This window comes from Dermochelys coriacea, chromosome 17 (assembly GCF_009764565.3).
Source record: "Dermochelys coriacea isolate rDerCor1 chromosome 17, rDerCor1.pri.v4, whole genome shotgun sequence".
NCBI lineage: Eukaryota > Metazoa > Chordata > Testudines > Dermochelyidae > Dermochelys > Dermochelys coriacea.
Window position 1 is genome coordinate 24,615,912 of NC_050084.1, and position 19,673 is coordinate 24,635,584.

Below are 19,673 nucleotides of genomic sequence, written 5' to 3' on the forward strand. Positions count from 1 at the left end.
ATGCCCTCCTGCCCCCCCCAGCTGAGTGCCAATCTTTGCTATGTATAGCTTCACACACCTCTGGGAGGTAGGTCAGGGCTCTTATCCCCATTGTACAGATGGGAAACTGAGGCACAGAGAGACTAAGTACCTAGCCCAAGGTCACACCCGATGTTCGTGGCAGAGCAGGGAATTGAACCTGGATCTAGTGTGCTAACTACTGGACCACCCTTCGTCTGCAATACATGCCAGCACCCATGAATGCAGAACACGTTACTTGGGCTAGTGCATTTCCAACAATGATTTAATCCTCCTGTGTGGACAGGGCCTGAGCTCCTCTTCTCCCAAGCAGGGACTGAATGCCAAGCCCGCTGGTTGGAGGGATCTTTGGGAAAGATGCTGCCTCGGGCTGGGCTCAGTGTAGCACAGACCTTTCTTGTGGTGGGATAGGGACGTTCAAGAACCACCAGATGAGACCTGACTCAGCAACCTTTCTCCTGCATCTTCTTGGCTGGTTTTTCTTCCAGGGGAAGTGCTCCCTGGTTTGCAATGTGCCAGGTACATGTAGGGCTCTGCTAAACAATTGTTAACCGGGAGATTTCCCAAGTGCTCAGGACTGTCTCCCGAATCTCACCCGGACCCTTTTGATGTGTATGGCCGCTGCGATGCCCGCCCGCACGCCGCCCGCAGTAACGCTGGCCCTCTGGAGCAATGCGCGGGGCGGCGCCGCGGTGTTGGCCGGCGAGGGGGCACGTTCCCCGGTGCCTGGCTGACTTGGGGCCCAAGGCCAGTTTCAGGAGTGGGCGCAGGAGCGGTTCCCAGTGCGGTTTGGTGCCCCAGGGCACAAATCACATGCCAAACGCTCCTAGATCAGGTGCTTTTGGAAAATCCCCCCGGAGGCTCGGAGGAGAGCGGGCTCCTCCTGTGCGGGCGGGACACAGGAGCGGCCCGCACCGCGGCCTGAAGCCCCCGAAGCGGGGGCCGAGTCTGGCGTGTCCCCGACCCCCGTGGCAGCAGCCGGGCGCGGCGGAGCGGGCGCGATGATGGGGAGCCAGGAGCCCTCGGAAGGAGGCAGGTAGGGCCGCGCCGCGCGGGTGGCCAGCTCCCCGGGGCACCCCCCGGCCAGGCGAGCCGAGCCGAGCCGAGCCGGGCCGGGCCGGGCGGGGCCTCCTCCCGCCACGTGACCCGCTGACTGCAGCCAGCCACGCCGCGGCCCCCCCGCGCTGCGCTCCGAGCCCGCCGGAGCAGCCTGTGCGCGATCCCCGGGAGCCGCCGGCGCTGCGCCATGGTGAGCCTGGCTTCTCGGCCGCCCGGCGGGCAGGGGGCGCGGGGCAGGGCGCCGGGGGTCCCACCTGCAGTCGGATCCCCTGGTGCCCCGGGGGAGCCGGGCGCTGCGCCGCGTCGGTGGGGGACGCGCTGCGGCGGCGGGCTCCGGGCGGGCTGGGGGGCGTCGAGGCCGCTCGGCCGGGCATGCTCGGGGGGCGGGGAGCCGGGCGGGGGCACGGCCAGTCAGCGTGGGAACCGTCCGGCGCCGGGCCGGGCTGGGCTTGCAGAAGTCGGAGGCGAAGCAGAGCAAGGTGCCGAAGTCTCTGCCCGACCCCTGGCCCTTCTCGCCTGTCTTGAAAAGGCTCAGGACTCCCGCCGCAGCGGGGTGCAGGTCAGAGCCCCCCGGCTTCCTCCCAGCCACCTGCTGGGCCCCTGGGCCGGCGGAACACGCAGGGCAGATCAGCGCTAGCGCTAGCGCCAGGCAGTGGACGCTGTAGCTCGGCCCAGCATGGGAGTCTGCCCAGAGAGCAGGGAGAGAGAGGTGCCAGGGTTTCCGGGGGGACTCCCACCCCGAGGTCAGTGCCACCGTTCACACTGACCCCCGCGCCCATCTCGTGGCACACACGCATCCGTCCTCATCCAAAACACCTCGGGGGGCAGGGCCCATGCGAGAGAAACAGTCACAGGGGTCAGCCGCACGGGACAGGATGGGAGCCCCCCCCCCAATGAACCACAGGGGAGAGAGAGACACAGATGGCTCCTACCACAGTTCCCAGCATATTCCTAAGGGGGATCTGGGGAGCAGAACACAAGCACAGCAGCCAGTGCTATCAGAAACCATGCCAGCCTGGGGATGGGACCCCAGGAAGAGAGAAGCACACAGAGATCAGTGCAACCTTGCGATCCATCTAGCTGCTCATACTGTGCCCATCACCGTGGTGTCTGGGCACCTACATGTAGCCCTCATCCTGGCATGGGAGCCCTTGAAGGAGAAATACAGATCAAAGCTATAGTTCAAACTATAACCGTTCTTCTGCGGTGCGTACCTAACATGCAGAGCAGCACCACCTTCCATCCAATCGCACAAGGGACCGGAAAGGGGAAGGAGTGCACAGAAAAGCAGTGACAGCCTTCTGGAAATGGCTTGCCTTTATTAATGTATTGCCCCAGGCATGAAAAGCCCTGGAGTTTCCATCACGTAGCATGGCACGGGGATTGGGGCAGCTATAAGGATATATGCAGCTGATAAAGCTCTTGACTAGCTTCAGGCAGAGGAATATGAGCTGGGGACAGCCTCAAAGGAAATCCCAGTACAGGATCTGCTTTGCAGTTACCAGGGCTGGAAACGCATTGTCCTTCTGGGTCATGTGACTCATGCTCATTAATATTTGGGTTGTGACTCAAAATCACCCAAGCTAGGAACCTGGCAGCAAAAGGTGACCCTGCTTCCTTCAGCCGTGACCGTGTGCACCAGCAGGCATTGGGCATCAGGGGAGGTTGAGTTCTGTCAGTTTGTGTCTCTCGTTCTGTCACTGGGAAGCTGTTTACCCATTTCTTGGAAGGGAGGAAGGTCTGTTCTGGGAGATGGGCTCCAAGATAAAGTTTGTTTCCCGGAGCGTTTAGCTACTGCCCCTTCAGCCGCTGTCCCTTTCTCCTCAAAGCCTCCTGAGACCAAAGTGACACCGGACTGGGTAGGAAACAGCTGATCTTCCAGGCCAGGACAAGGCATAAGGCCAGGGACCAATGCAACTTATGCAAGAGTGTATATGGGCCAGGGTAGACTGCGTTAGAGTGTGGCTGCAATTAGAAAAGTTAGTGCAGTATAGGTCCCATAGGACTGGTGTTTACTATCGAAGACTTTCAGAGCAAATCGATGCAATTTGCAAATCGAAAGTTGGTGTTGCGAGCGTCAGCACCGGGTGCTCAGCATGGGATCCGAGCTAGTGGTTTCTGCTACGCATGCTGGCACCAAGCAAAAGGTTCTGCCACGGGAACTTGTCTGACTGTTGGTGGAGGCAGAATTGCATCCAGCTTGTGCTTTCGTAATTCTGTAGTAAACATAAAATGAACAGAACTGGCTTTCCACCTCACGCAGATGTGTACAGCTAGAAATGAAATTACTACAAATGGACTTTATACATAGAAATCCAGCCCAAATGAGGCCTGTCTGAGAGCAACATATTTCCCTGGTAAAACATAAGGTGGAGACTAAAGAAACTTGCAGAACAAATAGGCAAAACTGTAAAATTCTAATAAATGTTTGATAGATATCACAATTTGGAAGGCTGTGGCAGAGTTGGTGGATCCAGGGAGGCAGTTAGAGAAGTTAAGGGGACTGCAGAAAAGTGAAATCCTCTCTTTCCATTGGCTTCACCACAGGGAGTGGTGGGTGAAATACCAGCCCTGGCATTACTCCTCACAGGTGGAGGAGGTGAGATGTCAGAGACAGGAGAATAGGCAGCTCACAAAATTACAGGGCACTCAACAGGGCTTGGTGGCATCATTGTTAATAACCACTTATATAGATTCTTCGATTCCCTTCCAAAGCTAGAAGGGACTACTGTGATCATCTAGTCTGACCTCCTGCAGAGTACAGACCAGAATGCTGCCCTGAAATACAGCATTCACTTGCAGAACATGGAGTTCTGCGCCAAAGGGATTACTGCCCAGTGGCTCTGTCAGAACTATCTGTGGAACTATCTGACCTACCCTTTAGAAATATGCAATGTAGCATTAGATAACTGCTTGGCTGCCAGGCAGACAGCATTGTAGACATCTCTACAATGGATCAAAGGTAACATGCAGGATTTAGGGGCCAGTGAGCCATGTTTGAGTACTAGGACAAATAGTAAAAAAAAAAAAAAGAGTACTTGTGGCACCTTAGAGACTAACAAATTTATTTGAGCATAAGCTTTCGCTCACGAAAGCTTATGCTCAAATAAATTTGTTAGTCTCTAAGGTGCCACAAGTACTCTTTTTTTTTTTTTTTTTTGCGAATACAGACTAACGGCTGCTACTCTGAAACCTGTCATTATGCAAAGGACAAATAGTGAAGTCACTAAAGAGGATAAAAAGCAGCTAGAGGAATATGTTGTAATTGGCTTGGCTTCTCTAAGGCTGTGCTGTACAGGTTAGAAACCCGTCAGAGTTTCTGAAAGACTTAAAATCAAATTGGTGAATTTAATTTATAAAATTGTGAGCAAGTTTCTCCCAAGGGGCTACTGAAGGGCAAGTGTGCTCTGAAAAGGGTCTGTGTAACAAGATGCTTTCTGATGTGAATTCAAAACTGTGTTTCCTTGCTTAGCCCTGCCCAGCCAGCCCATCGATGGGAGAGGGAGCTGGAGTCTATCCCCATTAACCCTGGAGAGTTGCCCCAGCTAAGTTAGCGGAGCTGGATTCTATTTCTTCTTTTGCATCAGCAACAGAGTTGTTTAGTAAATTCCAGTGAAATACACCTGTAATCCTTCTGCCTGTCAAAGTTGGCAGCAACAAGGGCCGGATTCAGTATCTAGGGGTTCCATTCCAATAACACAATGCAAAGCCAGCTCGAGCCCCCACCCAATGACCTGGGACAAATATATACCACTCCCGCTCGCAAGCGCAGAGTCTGAGTGTAGCAAAAGCCTTTTAATAACAGAGAGAAACAATGTGGCATTATGTTTGGGAAACACCACCAACAGGATTCATAACATAACCCATGAGCAAAAACCCACCCCAAGCAAATTGGGCCTTTGGTTCTTGAGACCAGCAACCCAAAAGTCACGCAAAGTGCCAAAAGTTCAACAACCCCAAAGTCTCTGTCCCTGGTCAGTGCAGCCCCAGAGTTCAAAAGTTTATCTTCAGAGTTCTACCTTCCAACCTGGGTGGCAATGGGCGGGGGGAGGAAGGTTAAGTGGCACCTTACTGTGGTCCGAAGCCAATTGCCCCACCTCTCCGTGGGGCTCTGCTCTGCTCCGCTCCACCAACCATCCCGTGAGCCTCTCGCAAACTGCTCCGCTCCACCAGCCGTCCCATGAACTGCTCCAGCCTTCCCACAAACTGCTCCACAATATAGCTTCAGGCCCCTCCACTACTTAACACAATGCTCAGTGATTTCAGCTCTTTAGTGATTTCAGCTTGCAGTAAGGGAGCCTCAGCCCTGGTCTACACTAGGCATTGAGGTCGAATTTAGCAGCGTTAAATCGATGTAACCCTGCACCTGTCCACAGGACGAAGCCCTTTTTTTTGACTTAAAGGGCTCTTAAAATCAATTTCCTTACTCCACCCCCGACAAAGGGATTAGCGCTGAAATCGGTTTTGCTGGGTCAAATTTGGGGTACTGGGGATGCAATTGGATGGTATTGGCCTCCAGGAGCTATCCCAGAGTGCTGCATTGTGACCACTCTGGACAGCACCCTCAACTCAGATGCACTGACCAGGTAGACAGGAAAAGGCCCACGAACTTTTGAATTTCAATTTCCTGTTTGGCCAGTGTGGCAAGCTGCAGTGACCATGCAGAGCTCATCAGCAGAGGTGACCATGATGGAGTCCCAGAATCGCAAAAGAGTTCCAGCATGGACTGAACGGGAGGTACGGGATCTATTCGCTGTATGGGGAGAGGAATCCGTGCTATCAGAACTACGTTCCAGTTTTCGAAATTCCAAAACATTTGTGAAAATCTCCCAGGGCATGAAGGACAGAGGCCATAACAGGGACCCGAAGCAGTGCCGCGTGAAACTTAAGGAGCTGAGGCAAGCCTACCAGAAAACCAGAGAGGCCAACGGCCGCTCCGGGTCAGAACCCCAAACATGCCGCTTCTATGATGAGCTGCATGCCATTTTAGGGGGTTCAGCCGCCACTACCCCAGCCGTGTTGTTTGACTCCTTCAATGGAGATGGAGGCAACATGGAAGCAGGTTTTGGAGACGAGGAAGACGATGATGAGGAGGTTGTAGATAGCTCACAGCAAACAAGCGGAGAAACTGGTTTTCCCGACAGCCAGGAACTGTTTCTCATTCTGGACCTGGAGCCAGTACCCTCCGAACCCATCCAAGGCTGCCTCCTGGACCCGCCAGGCGGAGAAGGGACCTCTGGTGAGTGTACCTTTTAAAATACTATACAAGGTTTAAAAACCAGCATGTTTAATGATTAATTTGCCCTGGCATTCATGGCTCTCCTGGATATACTCCCAAAGCCTTTGCAAAAGGTTTCTGGGGAGGGCAGCCTTATTCCATCCACCATGGTAGGACACTTTACCACTCCAGGCCAGTAGCATGTACTCGGGAATCATTGTAGAACAAAGCATTGCAGTGTATGTTTGCTGGCGTTCAAACAACATCCGTTCTTTATCTCTCTGTGTTATCCTCGGAGAGTGATATCATTCATGGTCACCTGGTTGAAATAGGATGCTTTTCTTAAGGGGACATTCAGAGGTGCCCGTTCCTGCTGGGCTGTTTGCCTATGGCTGAACAGAAATGTTCCCCGCTGTTAGCCACGCGGTGGGGGAGGCAAAATGTGACCTTGGAATGAAAGCACATGTGCTATGTATGTAATGTTAACAGCAAGGTTTACTGTGAAAGAGTGTACCCATTGTTCTATAAAATGTGTCTTTTCAAATACCACTGTCCCTTTTTTTTTTCTCCACCAGCTGCATGTGTTTCAAGGATCACAGGATCTTCTCCTTCCCAGAGGCTAGCGAAGATTAGAAGGTGGAAAAAAAAGCACTCGCGATGAAATGTTCTCTGAGCTCATGCTGTCCTCCCACACTGACAGAGCACAGACGAATGCATGGAGGCAGACAATGTCAGAGTGCAGCAAAGCACAAAATGACCGGGAGGAGAGGTGGCGGGCTGAAGAGAGGGCTGAAGCTGAAAGGTGGCAGCAGCATGATGAGAGGAGGCAGGATTCAATGCTGAGGCTGCTGGAGGATCAAACTGATAGGCTCCAGCGTATGGTTGAGCTGCAGGAAAGGCAGCTGGAGCACAGACCACCACTACAGCCCCTGCGTAATCAACCGCCCTCCTCCCCAAGTTCCATAGCCTCCTCACCCAGACGCCCAAGAAAGCGGTGGAGGAGCCTCCAGCCACCCAGCCACTCCACCCCAGAGGATTGCCGAAGTATCAGAAGGCTGGCATTCAATAAGTTTTAAACTTTTAAAGTACTGTGTGGCCTTGTCCTTCCCTCCTCCACCACCTCTCCTGAGCTACCTTGGTAATTATCCCCCTATTTGTGTGATTAATTAATAAAGAATGCATGAATGTGAAGCAACAATGACTTTATTGCCTTTGCAAGCAATGATCGAAGGGAGGTGGGGAGGGTGGTTAGCTTACAGGGAAGTAGAGTGAACCAAGGGGCGGAGGGTTTCATCAAGGAGAAACAAACAGAACTTTCACATCGTAGCCTGGCCAGTCATGAAACTGGTTTTCAAAGCTTCTCTGATGCGCACCGCACCCTCCTGTGCTCTTCTAACCACCCTGGTGTCTGGCTGTGCGTAACCAGCAGCCGGGCGATTTGCCTCAACCTCCCACCCCGCCATAAACATCTCCCCCTTACTCTCACAGATATTGTGGAGCGCACAGCAAGCAGTAATAACAGTCAGAATATTCAGGTTTCAGAGTAGCAGGCGTGTTAGTCTGTATTAGTAAAAAAGAAAAGGAGTACTTGTGGCACCTTAGAGACTAACAAATTTATTTGAGCATAAGCTTTCGTGAGCTACAGCTCACTGCATCGAATGCATCTGATGAAGTGAGCTGTAGCTCACGAAAGCTTATGCTCAAATAAATGTGTTAGTCTCTAAGGTGCCACAAGTACGCCTTTTCTTTTTTAGTGGGAATATTGGTTTCACAGAGGTCTAACCGAGTCAGTAAACTGCGCCAGCGCGCTTTTAAATGTCCAAATGCACATTCTACCACCATTCTGCACTTGCTCAGCCGGTAGTTGAACAGCTCCTGACTACTCTCCAGGTTGCCTATGTATGGCTTCATGAGCCATGGCATTAAGGGGTAGGCTGGGTCCCCAAGGATAACTATAGGCATTTCAACATCCCCAATGGTTATTTTCTGGTCTGGGAAGAAAGTCTCTTCCTGCAGCTTTTGAAACAGACCAGAGTTCCTGAAGATGCAAGTGTCATGTACCTTTCCCGGCCATCCCACGTTGATGTTGGTGAAACGTCCCTTGTCATCCACCAGTGCTTGCAGCACTATTGAAAAGTACCCCTTGCGGTTAATGTACTCGCTGGCTTGGTGCTCCGGTGCCAAGATAGGGATATGGGTTCCGTCTCTGGTCCCACCACAGTTAGGGAATCCCATTGCAGCAAAGCTGTCCTCTATGACCTGCACGTTTCCCAGTGTCACTACCCTTGATATCAGCAGATCTTTGATTGTGTTGGCTACTTGCATCACAGCAGCCCCCACAGTAGATTTGCCCACTCCAAATTGATTCCCAACTGACTGGTAGTTGTCTGGTGTTGCAAGCTTCCACAGGGCTATCACCACTCGCTTCTCAACTGTGAGGGCTGCTCTCATCTTGGTATTCTTGCGCCTCAGGGCAGGGGAAAGCAAGTCACAAAGTTCTATGAAAGTGCCCTTACGCATGGAAAAGTTTTGCAGCCACTGGGAATCGTCCCAGACCTGCAACACTATGCAGTCCCACCAGTCTGTGCTTGTTTCCCGAGCCCAGAATTGGCATTCCACCGCATGAACCTGCCCCATTAGCACCATGATGCCCACATTGGCAGGGCCCGTGCTTTGAGAGAAGTCTGTGTCCATGTCCTCATCACTCTCGTCGCCACGCTGACGTCGCCTACTTGCCCAGTTTCGCTTTGCCAGGTTCTGATGCTGCATATACTGCTGGATAATGCATGTGGTGTTTAATGTGCTCTTAATTGCCAAAGTGATCTGAGCAGGCTCCATGCTTGCTGTGGCATGGCATCTGCACAGAAAAAAGGCGCGGAACGATTGTCTGCTGTTGCCCTGACGGAGGGAGGGGCGACTGACAACATGGCTTACAGGGTTGGCTTACAGGGAATTAAAATCAACAAAGGGGGTGGCTCTGCAAGAAACTGAATGGCTGCCTCAAGGACAGAACTCAAGACTGGGTTTAACAGGCCGTTGATTTCACAGAGGGAGGGAGGAGAAAATGAATACAAAACAAATCTGGTCTATTTCTTGTTTTGAGTCACTTCATCTATCTTTATACATCTTGCTGGCAGCAGACTGTGCAGTACAACTGCTAGTCATCGTCACCTCCAGGGTGCTCGGCAGAAGACGGTGTAGTATGATTACTGGCCATCATCTTCTGCTGGCTGCAAATTAAAAGACAGTGCACTGCTGTTAGGACTCAATCGCCATGAGACTAAACAAGGGAAATGACCTGGCTGAGTCACTCTCATGTTCGCCCAAGCGCCCGGTTAAAAGAGCACCCAGGACTACATCAACGACAGCTATCAGTCATGCTGCACTGTCTGCTGCCAAAAGGCAATAAACTGCTGCTGTGTAGCAATGCAGTACCACGTCCGCCAGCACCCAGGAGACATACGGTGACGGTTTGCTGAGCGGGCTACATGCTTGCCGTGGTATGGCATCTGCACAGGTAACTCAAGAAAAAAGGCACAAAACGATTGTCTGACCTTGCTTTTATGGAGGGAGGGAGGGAAAAGGGGCCTGACGATATGTACCCAGAACCACCCGCGACAATGTTTTAGTCCCATCAGGCACTGGGATTTCTACTCAGAATTCAAATGGGCAGTGGAGACTGCAGGAACTGTGGGATAGCTACCCACAGTGCAAAGCTCCGGAAGTCAACTGTTGCCTCGGTACTGTGGACACGGTCTGCCGACTACATACACTTAGAGCATTTGTGTGGGGATACACACACTTGACTGTATAAAAATGCTTTGTATAAAACTGACTTCTATAAATTCAACCTAATTTCATAGTATAGACATACCCTTAGTGCTGGTGCACTATTGGCCTAACTTAGCAGCCTATAACTAGACTTCTATGGGAATCAAAATTATCTCTGATATTCTACAGTGGAGATAGTGCAATTAGCATGTAGGACCCTCACCAGCAGACCCATACCACCACACATTAATCCCTGTTCTCAACTGCTCTCTCTTCACTGGGTTTTGGAATCCATGACCCTTGCCTAGCGAGTGCAGCTTAGTTGATGGTGAGTCCCTCCATCATAACAAAAGGACAAGTACAGTTCCACAGTCCTTGATTCACATAATCAGGATAATAACAGTTTATTCCTGCCCCAATAACAGAGAAACTGGGGCTCCTACAGCAGCCAAAGTGACCATCTAGGCAGGGTGGGTGTGCCTATGCAAATGAGATCAGCCCCTGAAGTTCTTTTTCACAACCCTCCACGACTCACCACCACATGTCAGGGTAGCGCTCATCCTGACTCTGTTTACACACCTTTGCAAACCCACGCTAGATGAGATAGCACAAGTGTCGTTGAGGGCCTGATTTGGTCTTCAGGCCTCATATCGGGGGTGCTGATGTGTAAAAAGAAAAGATTCCAGCTTGATTTCCAGAGCCATTGGAGTATTTGCATTTAGGAACGTCCATGCTTATAAACTGTGCTAATTCAATCTGGAATTATTGAGAGATGGAAATGCTGTGCCCTGCAGTGCCATGGGAGGGTTGCTGCTCACAGAAGAGCAGCACTTTGAGAAAACGTGATGCCACAGCGTGGAAGGGGAAGTCCTGCTGTGGCTTAAAAACTGGTTAGGAGAGAGAGAGCCATGAGCAAACCCAGCCTAGACAGAGCCTGCCACTGAACTCCTTTCAGGAGTGCTGGTGCTCGGAACGTTTATTGGGGATGGAAAGCACGGTAGTAACATGACGTTAGTGAGAATTTAAGGCTTGATTGGATCCTGAAAAGGCACAAAGTGACCTGGCAAGCTAAGGAACTGGTGACCTGATGGTAGATTAGTCGCTGCAGTCGTCGCAAGGTCACAGACCTAAGAATGTGCGATTTCAGTTAGGCTGCACAGTGGTGAACTGGAGTAAAATGTTCTAGGAGTCCATGGGGTGAGTTCAGGGCAGATGTGCTCAGAGGCTAGCTGTTGTCAGGAGGTGGTGTGATGGCAGATTGTATTAAAAAGGAATAGAGGTTAATGTAGAAAAGATTAGAATGCCATCTGAATTGAGGGTACATTGTTGTGGGGATAGAGTCATCTTATCACAGAAAAGATGCAGATGAAATTGGAGACCCAGAGAAGAACAATGAACATAGCTGAGTGTGTGTGTTAGGGCAGGGGCTACCAGGCAAGCAGATTAGCAAGCCAAGGGCTGTACCATTGGGGAACAGGAAGAGTAAGAGAAATGGGTTAAGTGTGAAATACAATGATTCATACATTCTAAGACCAGAAGGGACCATTGTGATCATCTAGTCTGACCCCTGCATAGCACCGGCCAGAGACCTGCCCTGTATTAATTCCTGGTTGAACTGTAGCAGAGTTTTTAGAAAACCAGCCAATCTTGATTTTAAAATGGCCAGCGATGGAGAATCCACCACAACCCCTGGTAATTTGTTTCAATGGGTAATTACTCTCAACCGTTAAAAACATACGTCTTGTTTCCAGTCTAGCTTCAAATTCCAACCATTGGATCCCATTAGACCTCTCTCTGCTAGGCTGAGGAGTTCTCTAGAATCACATTTCCGTTCCCCATGGATGTACTTACAAGCTGCGATCGAGTCACCCCTTAACCTTCCCTTTGTTAAACTAAACAGCTCATGCTCCTCGAGTCTCTCACTGTAATCATTCTTGTGGCTCGTCTCTGAACCTTCCCCAATTTAACATTCTTTTTGATTTGTGGGAACCAGAACTGGACACAGATTCCAGCAGCAATTGCACCTGTGCCAAATACAGAGGTAACATAACCTCTCTACTCCTACTCGAGATTCTCCTGTTTATGCATCCCAGGATCACATTAGCCCTTTTGGCCACAATGTCTCACGGGGGCTGCTGACTGGCATAGTGGAGGCCAGGAATTGCTCCTGTGTGAGCAATCACATAGTATGAGGTAAAGGGAGCCATTAAGATTAAAAGGCGATGGAAGGAAGTGTTTTCAACTTGGCGCGTAACTAACCAGTGAAACACTGCAACAGGACGTTGTTGAGGCAAGTCACTAGTGAGGCCTAATAAAGGCTCAGCCATTCTGTGGAGAAGAATAGCATCTGCAATGACCCTAACTAAGGGAGTGTCTACACTGCAAAATTAGGTCGATTTTATAGAAGTCGATTTTTTAGAAGGCAGTTTTAGAAGGCAGTCGATTGTGTGTGTCCCCACGCTAATGCACTAAGCGCATTAAGTCGGCGGAGTGCGTCTACAGTACCGTGGCTAACATCGACTTCCGGAGCTTTGCACTGTGGGTAGCTATCCCACAGTTCGCACAGTCTCCGCCCCCCATTGGAATTCTGGGTTAAGTTCCCAATGCCTGATGGGGCAAAAACATTGTCGCAGGTGGTTTTGGGTACATGTCCCTCCCTCCATGAAAGCAATGGCAGACAATCGTTTCATGCCTTTTTTCCGTGCGGGCGCCATACTGCTTTCAGCAGACGGTGCAGTAGGACTGCTAATCATCATCATCGTCATCCACAGCTTCCGCTGCCACTCTGCTCTGCTGCTCTCCTGGTGGTCTCGCAGGGCCACTTCCATTGCAACTCTGCTCGCCTGCTCTTGTCTCGCCATAGCACGTCAAGTGTGCAATCCGCTCAGCTGTTGTGTCCTGGCAGCAGATGGTGCAGTAGGTCTGCAAAACTGGTCATCCAACCACCGCTTCCCCTGCAACCCTGCTCTCCTGCAGATGCCAGTTCACTGCAAGCATGGAGCCCACTCAGATCACCGCAGCAGTTATGAGCATTGTAAACACCTTGCGCATTATCATGCAGTATATGCAGAATCAGAACCTGCAAAAGCAAGCAATGAGGCGATGACAGCACAGCGACGAGAGTGATGAGGAAATGGACACAGACTTCTCTCAAAGCACGGGCCCCGGCAGTTTGGCCATCCTGGTGGCAATGGGGCAGGCTCATGCCGGGGAATGCTGATTCTGGGCCCAGGAAACAAGCACAGGCTAGTGGAACCGCAAAGTGTTGCAAGTCTGGGACGATTCTCAGTGGCTGCAAAACTTTCGCATGGGTAAGGGCACTTTCATGGAACTTTGTGACTTGCTTTCCCCTGCCCTGAAGCACAAGAATACTGAGATGAGAGCAGCCCTCACAGTTCTCAAGCGAGTGGCGATAGCCCTGTGGAAGCTTGCAAAGCCAGACAGCTACCAGTCAGTCTGGAATCAATTTGGAGTGGGCAAATCTGCTGTGTGGGTTGCTGTGATCCAAGTAGCCAACGCAATCACTGAGCTGCTGCTATCAAGGGTACTGACTCTGGGAAATGTGCAGGTCATAGTGGATGGCTTTGCTGCAGTGGGATTCCCTAACTGTGGTGGGGCGATAGGGCATCTATCTTGGGACCGGAGCATCAAGGCAGCCAGTACATAAACCGAAAGGGGTACTTTTCAATGGTGCTGCAAGCACCGGAGGATTACAAGGGACGTTTCACCGACATCAACGTGGGATGGCCAGGAAAGGTACATGACGCTCGCATCTGCAGGAACTCTGGTCTGTATGAACAGCTGCAGCAAGGGACTTACTTTCCAGACCAGAAAATAACTGTTGGGTATGTTGAAATGCTTATAGTTATCCTTGGGGACTCAGCCTACCCCTTAATGCTATGGCTCATGAAGCTGTACTACTTCAGCTTGGACAGCCTGGACAGTAGTCAGGAGCTGTTCAACTATAGGCTGCAGAATGATGGTAGAATGTGCATTTTGATGTTTAAAAGCGTGCTTGCACAGTTTACTGACTCGGTTAGACCTCAGCGAAACCAATATTCACATTAAAAGAAAAGGAGTACTTGTGGCACCTTAGAGACTAACAAATTTATTTGAGCATAAGCTTTCGCGAGCTACAGCTCACTTTCATCGGATGCAATATTCATGCAATATTCACATTGTTATTACTGCTTGCTTTGTGCTCCACAATATCTGTGAGAGTAAGGGGAAGACGTTTATGGTGGGGTGGGAAGTTGAGGCAAATTGCCTGGCCACTGACTATGTGCAGCCAGACACCAGGGTGGTTAGAAGAGTACAGCAGGGCGTGCTGCGCATCAGAGAAGCTTTGAAAACCAGTTTCATGGCTGACCAGGCTACGGTGTGACAGTTCTATTTGTTTCTCCTTCTCTTCTCTACTTCCCTGTAAGCCAACCACCCTCCCCTCCCACCTTCAATCACCGCTTGCAGAGGCAATAAAGTCATTGTTTCAAATTCATGCATTCTTAATGCATCACACAAATAGGAGGATAATTGCCAAGGTACCCTGGGGGGTAGGGGGAAGGGGAAGCCTGGGTGGGATGGTGGAGGAGGGAAGGACAAGGCCACACTGCACTTCAAAATTATTGAATGCCAGCCTTCTGTTGCTTGGGCAGTCCTCTGGGGTGGAGTGGTTGGGTGCCTAGAGCGCCCCTCCCCCCCCCCGCGAGTTCTTGGGCTTTTGGGTGAGGAGGCTATGGAACTTGGGGAGGAGGGCAGTTGGTTACATAGGGGCTGCAGTGGAGGTCTGTGCTTCTGCTGCCTTTCCTGCACTCAACCATACTCCAGAGCATATCAGTTTGATCCTGCAGTAGCCTCAGCATTGCATCCTGTCTCCTCTCATCACGCTGCTGCCACCTTTCCTCTTGATCCCGCCACCTCTCCTGTTGCTCCAGCCATCTATCCTCTCACGCGTCCCTCCTGTCCTTGCATTATTTTGTGCTTTTCTGGACTCTGCCATAGTTTGCCTCCACGCATTCTGCTGGGCTCTTTCAGTGTGGGAGGACAGCATGAGCTCAGAGAACATTTCATTGCGAGTGTGTTTTTTTCGCCTTCTTATCTGCGCTAGCCTCTGGGACGAAGATGTTAGTTGCAGCGTTGACACATTTGCAGCTGCAGGAAGAAAAAAAAGGAGATTAAAACTGATAAAGACACATTGGCCATTTAAAAGGAGGGGCTTATGTTTTCAGGTTAAACTGCAGCACAAACCCAACTAACCCCCTCTCATCCACCCAATTCTCTGGGATGATCACTTCACCACCACCCCCCACCGCGTGACTAACAGCAGGGATGATTACTTTTCAGCCACAGGCAAACAGTAAAGTGTCCTACCATGGAGGACGCAATAAGGCTGCCCTCCCCAGAAACCTTTTTCATAGATATTGGTCAGAAGAGACCATTATGATCATCGAGTCTGACCTTTTGCAAAGGCTTTGCAAGTACCTCCAGGACAGCTTCATTGAGATGTCCCTGGAGGATTTCCGCCCCATCCCCAGACACGTTAAGAGACTTTTCCGGTAGCAGTACTGGCCGCGAATGCATCCCAAGTCTTCAGGGCAAATTAATCATTAAACACGCTTGCTTTTAAGCCATATATTATATTTACAAAGGTACACTCACCAGAGCTGCCTTCTCCGCCTTCAAGGTCCGGGAGCCCAGGCTGGGAGCGTTGGGAGGGTATTGGATCCAGGGTGACAAACAGTTCTTGGTTGTCGGGGAGAATGGTTTCTCTGCTTGCCTGGTGTGCGCTATCTTCAACCTCCTCCTCGTCATAGATTCATAGATTCATAGATACTAAGGTCAGAAGGGACCACTCTGATCATCTAGTCCGACCTCCTGCACAGCGCAGGCCACAGAATGTCACCCACCACTCCTATGAAAAACCTCACCCATGTCTGAGCTATTGAAGTCCTCAAATCATGGTTCAAAACTTCAAGGAGCAGAGAAGCCTCCCTCCAGTCAACCATGCCCCATGCTACAGAGGAAGGCAAAAAAACCTCCAGGGCCTCTCCAATCTGCCCTGGAGGAAAACTCCCTCCCGACCCCAAACATGGCAATCAGCCAAACCCTGAGCACATGGGCAAGATTCACCAGCCAGATACCCAGGAAAGAATTTTCTATAGTAAATCAGATCCCATCCATCTAATATCCCATCTCAGGGGATTTGGCCTATTTACCCTGAATATTTAAAGATCAATTACTTACCAAAATCCCATTATCCCATCATACCATCTCCTCCATAAACTTATCGAGTAGAATCTTAAAGCCAGATAGATCTTTTGCCCCCACTGCTTCCCTTGGAAGGTTATTCCAAAACTTCACTCCTCTGATGGTTAAAAACCTTCGTCTGATTTCAAGTCTAAACTTCCTGGTGGCCAGTTTATACCCATTTGTTCTTGTGTCCACATTGATGCTGAGCTGAAATAATTCCTCTCCCTCTCCTATATTTATCCCTCTGATATATTTATAGAGAGCAATCATATCTCCCCTCAACCTTCTTTTAGTTAGGCTAAACAAGCCAAGCTCCTTAAGTCTCCTTTCATAAGACAAGTTTTCCATTCCTCGGATCATCCTAGTAGCCCTTCTCTGTACCTGCTCCAGTTTGAATTCATCCTTTTTAAACATGGGAGACCAGAACTGCACACAGTATTCTAGGTGCGGTCTCACCAGTGCCTTGTATAACGGTACTAAAACCTCCTTATCCCTACTGGAAATGCCTCTCCTGATGCATCCCAAAACCGCATTAGCTTTTTTCACAGCCATATCACATTGGCAGCTCATAGTCATCCTATGATCAACCAATACTCCAAGGTCCTTCTCCTCTTCCGTTACTTCTAATTGATGCGTCCCCAACTTATAACTAAAATTCTTGTTATTAATCCCTAAATGCATAACCTTACACTTCTCACTATTAAATTTCATCCTATTACTATTACTCCAGTTTACAAGGTCATCCAGATCCTCCTGTATAATATCCCGATCCTTCTCCGAATTGGCAATACCTCCCAGCTTTGTATCATCTGCAAACTTTATTAGCACACTCCCACTTTTTGTGCCAAGGTCAGTAACAAAAAGATTAAATAAGATTGGTCCCAAAACCGATCCCTGAGGAACTCCACTGGTAACCTCCCTCCAACCTGACAGTTTGCCTTTCAGTAGGACCCGTTGCAGTCTCCCCTTTAACCAATTCCTTATCCACCTTCTGATGTTCATATTGATCCCCATCTTCTCCAATTTAACTAATAATTCCCCATGTGGCACGGTATCAAATGCCTTACTGAAATCTAGGTAAATTAGATCCACTGCATTTCCTTTATCTAAAAAATCTGTTACTTTTTCAAAAAAGGAGATTAGGTTGGTTTGGCACGATCTACCTTTTGTAAAACCATGTTGTATTTTGTCCCATTTACCATTGACTTCAATGTCCTTAACTAATTTCTCCTTCAAAATTTTTTCCAGGACCTTGCATACTACAGATGTCAAACTAACTGGCCTGTAGTTACCCGGATCACTTTTTTTTCCTTTCTTAAAAAGAGGAACTATATTAGCAATTCTCCAATCATTCGGTACTATTCCTGAGTTTACAGATTCATTAAAAATTCTTGCTAATGGGCTTGCAATTTCAGGTGCCAATTCCTTTAATATTCTTGGATGAAGATTATCTGGGCCCCCCGATTTAGTCCCATTAAGCTGTTTCAGTTTCGCTTCTACCTCTGATATGGTAATATCTACCTCTATATCCTCCTTCCCATTTGTCATGCTACCATTATCCCCAAGATCCTCTTTAGCCTTATTAAAGACTGAGGCAAAGTATTTGTTTAGATATTGGGCCATGCCTAGATTATCTTTAACCTCCACTCCATCCTCAGTGTTAAACGGCCCCACTTCTTCCTTCTTAGTTTTCTTCTTATTTATATGGCTATAGAACCTTTTACTATTGGTTTTAATTCCCTTTGCAAGGTCCAACTCTACTCGACTTTTAGCCTCTCTCACTTTATCCCTACATCTTCTGACCTCAATTAGGTAGCTTTCCTTGCTGATACCTCCCATCTTCCACTCCCTGTATGCTTTCTGCTTCTTCATAATCACCTCTCTAAGATGCTTGCTCATCCAGCTTGGTCTACAACTCCTTCCTATGAATTTTTTCCCCTTTCTTGGGATACAGGCTTCCGATAGCTTCTGCAGTTTTGATTTAAAGTAATCCCAGGCCTCAACTGCCTTTAGATCCATAAGTTCTTCAGTCCAATCCACTTCCCTAACTAATTGCCTTAATTTTTGAAAGTCAGCCCTTTTGAAATCAAAAACCCTAGTTGCAGATTTATTTTTGTTAATCCTTCCATTTAGTTTGAACTGAATTAGCTCATGATCACTTGAGCCAAGATTGTCCCCTACAACCATTTCTTCTATGAGGTCCTCGCTACTCACCAAAACTAAATCTAAAATGGCATCCACTCTAGTCGGTTCAGCAACTACTTGATGAAGGAATCCATCAGCTATCGCATCTAGGAAAATCTGAGCCCTATTATTATTACTAGCACTGGTCCTCCAGTCTATATCTGGGAAGTTAAAGTCTCCCATGATCACGCAGTTTCCATTAGTATTTACTTTATTAAAGACATTAAAAAGGGCTCTATCCATAACCAAATTAGATCCCGGAGGTCTATAGCACACCCCAAGCACTATCGTAGGAGAGGCTTTACTAGTTTTCTTCCCCAATGTAATTTTTGCCCAGACAATCTCTGTCTTATCCATTGCATCGCTTCTTATTTCTTTACATTCTAACTCATCGTTGATATACAATGCTACTCCACCCCCTTTACCTTTGTTTCTGTCTTTCCTAAACAGCACATACCCTTCAATACCTGTAGTCCAGTCATGACTACTATTCCACCATGTTTCTGTTATCCCTATGATATCTGGTTTCACTTCCTGCACCAGTAGCTCTAGTTCCTCCATTTTGTTACCTAGACTCCTCGCATTGGTGTATAAACATCTTAATTTTTGCTGTTTGGCCTCGCTCACATTTTGTACCCTATTAGGCACAGTCATTCTACAGCCAGTATAACCTATTAGACTAGTACCACACCGCCCTCGCTCCTTATATACATTCTCCTACCCATGGCTGTATCCTTTCTTACTTCATCTTCTTCCCTCTCAATGCTAAAATCTGGCGTGGAGATTTTCTGGACATCTCCCATCCATCTCCCCCCAATTCCTAGTTTAAAGCTCTCTTTATCAGTTGTGCCAGCCTCGATCCTAGAAGTCTATTTCCTTCCCTACTCAGATGAAGTCCATCCCGAGAGAACTGACCTCTGTCCGTGAATGCCTCCCAGTGGCCATACATCCCAAAGCCCTCCTTATAGCACCACTGCCTAAGCCATCTGTTGACAGTCATAATCTTGTCACACCTTTGTTGCCCTTCTCTAGGAACAGGAAGGATCCCGCTAAAGATCACCTGAGCCTCAATTTCCTTAAGCGTCTTCCCCAGCCTAGCATAGTCTCCCTTGATACTTTCCAGCGAGAATCTGGCTGTATCATTTGTTCCCACATGAAGGATAATTAGGGGATTCTT

The 19,673-nt window shown here is 49.1% G+C and overlaps 1 protein-coding gene across 2 annotated transcripts in view; it reads left to right on the forward strand.

Moving 5' to 3' along the window:
• The first annotated feature begins 1,103 nt into the window (after positions 1 to 1,103).
• SEPTIN4 (septin 4) overlaps positions 1,104 to 19,673 on the forward strand; it is an 82,955-nt gene continuing 64,385 nt past the window's right edge. Inside the window, exon 1 of one of the 2 annotated variants that reach the window (XM_038375655.2) lies at positions 1,104 to 1,267. In XM_038375655.2, coding sequence (XP_038231583.1) covers positions 1,265 to 1,267 — 3 coding nt within the window. In that variant the 5' untranslated portion in view covers positions 1,104 to 1,264. The remainder of the gene's footprint in view (positions 1,268 to 19,673) is intronic. The other variant, XM_043499410.1, reaches the window with a different exon arrangement.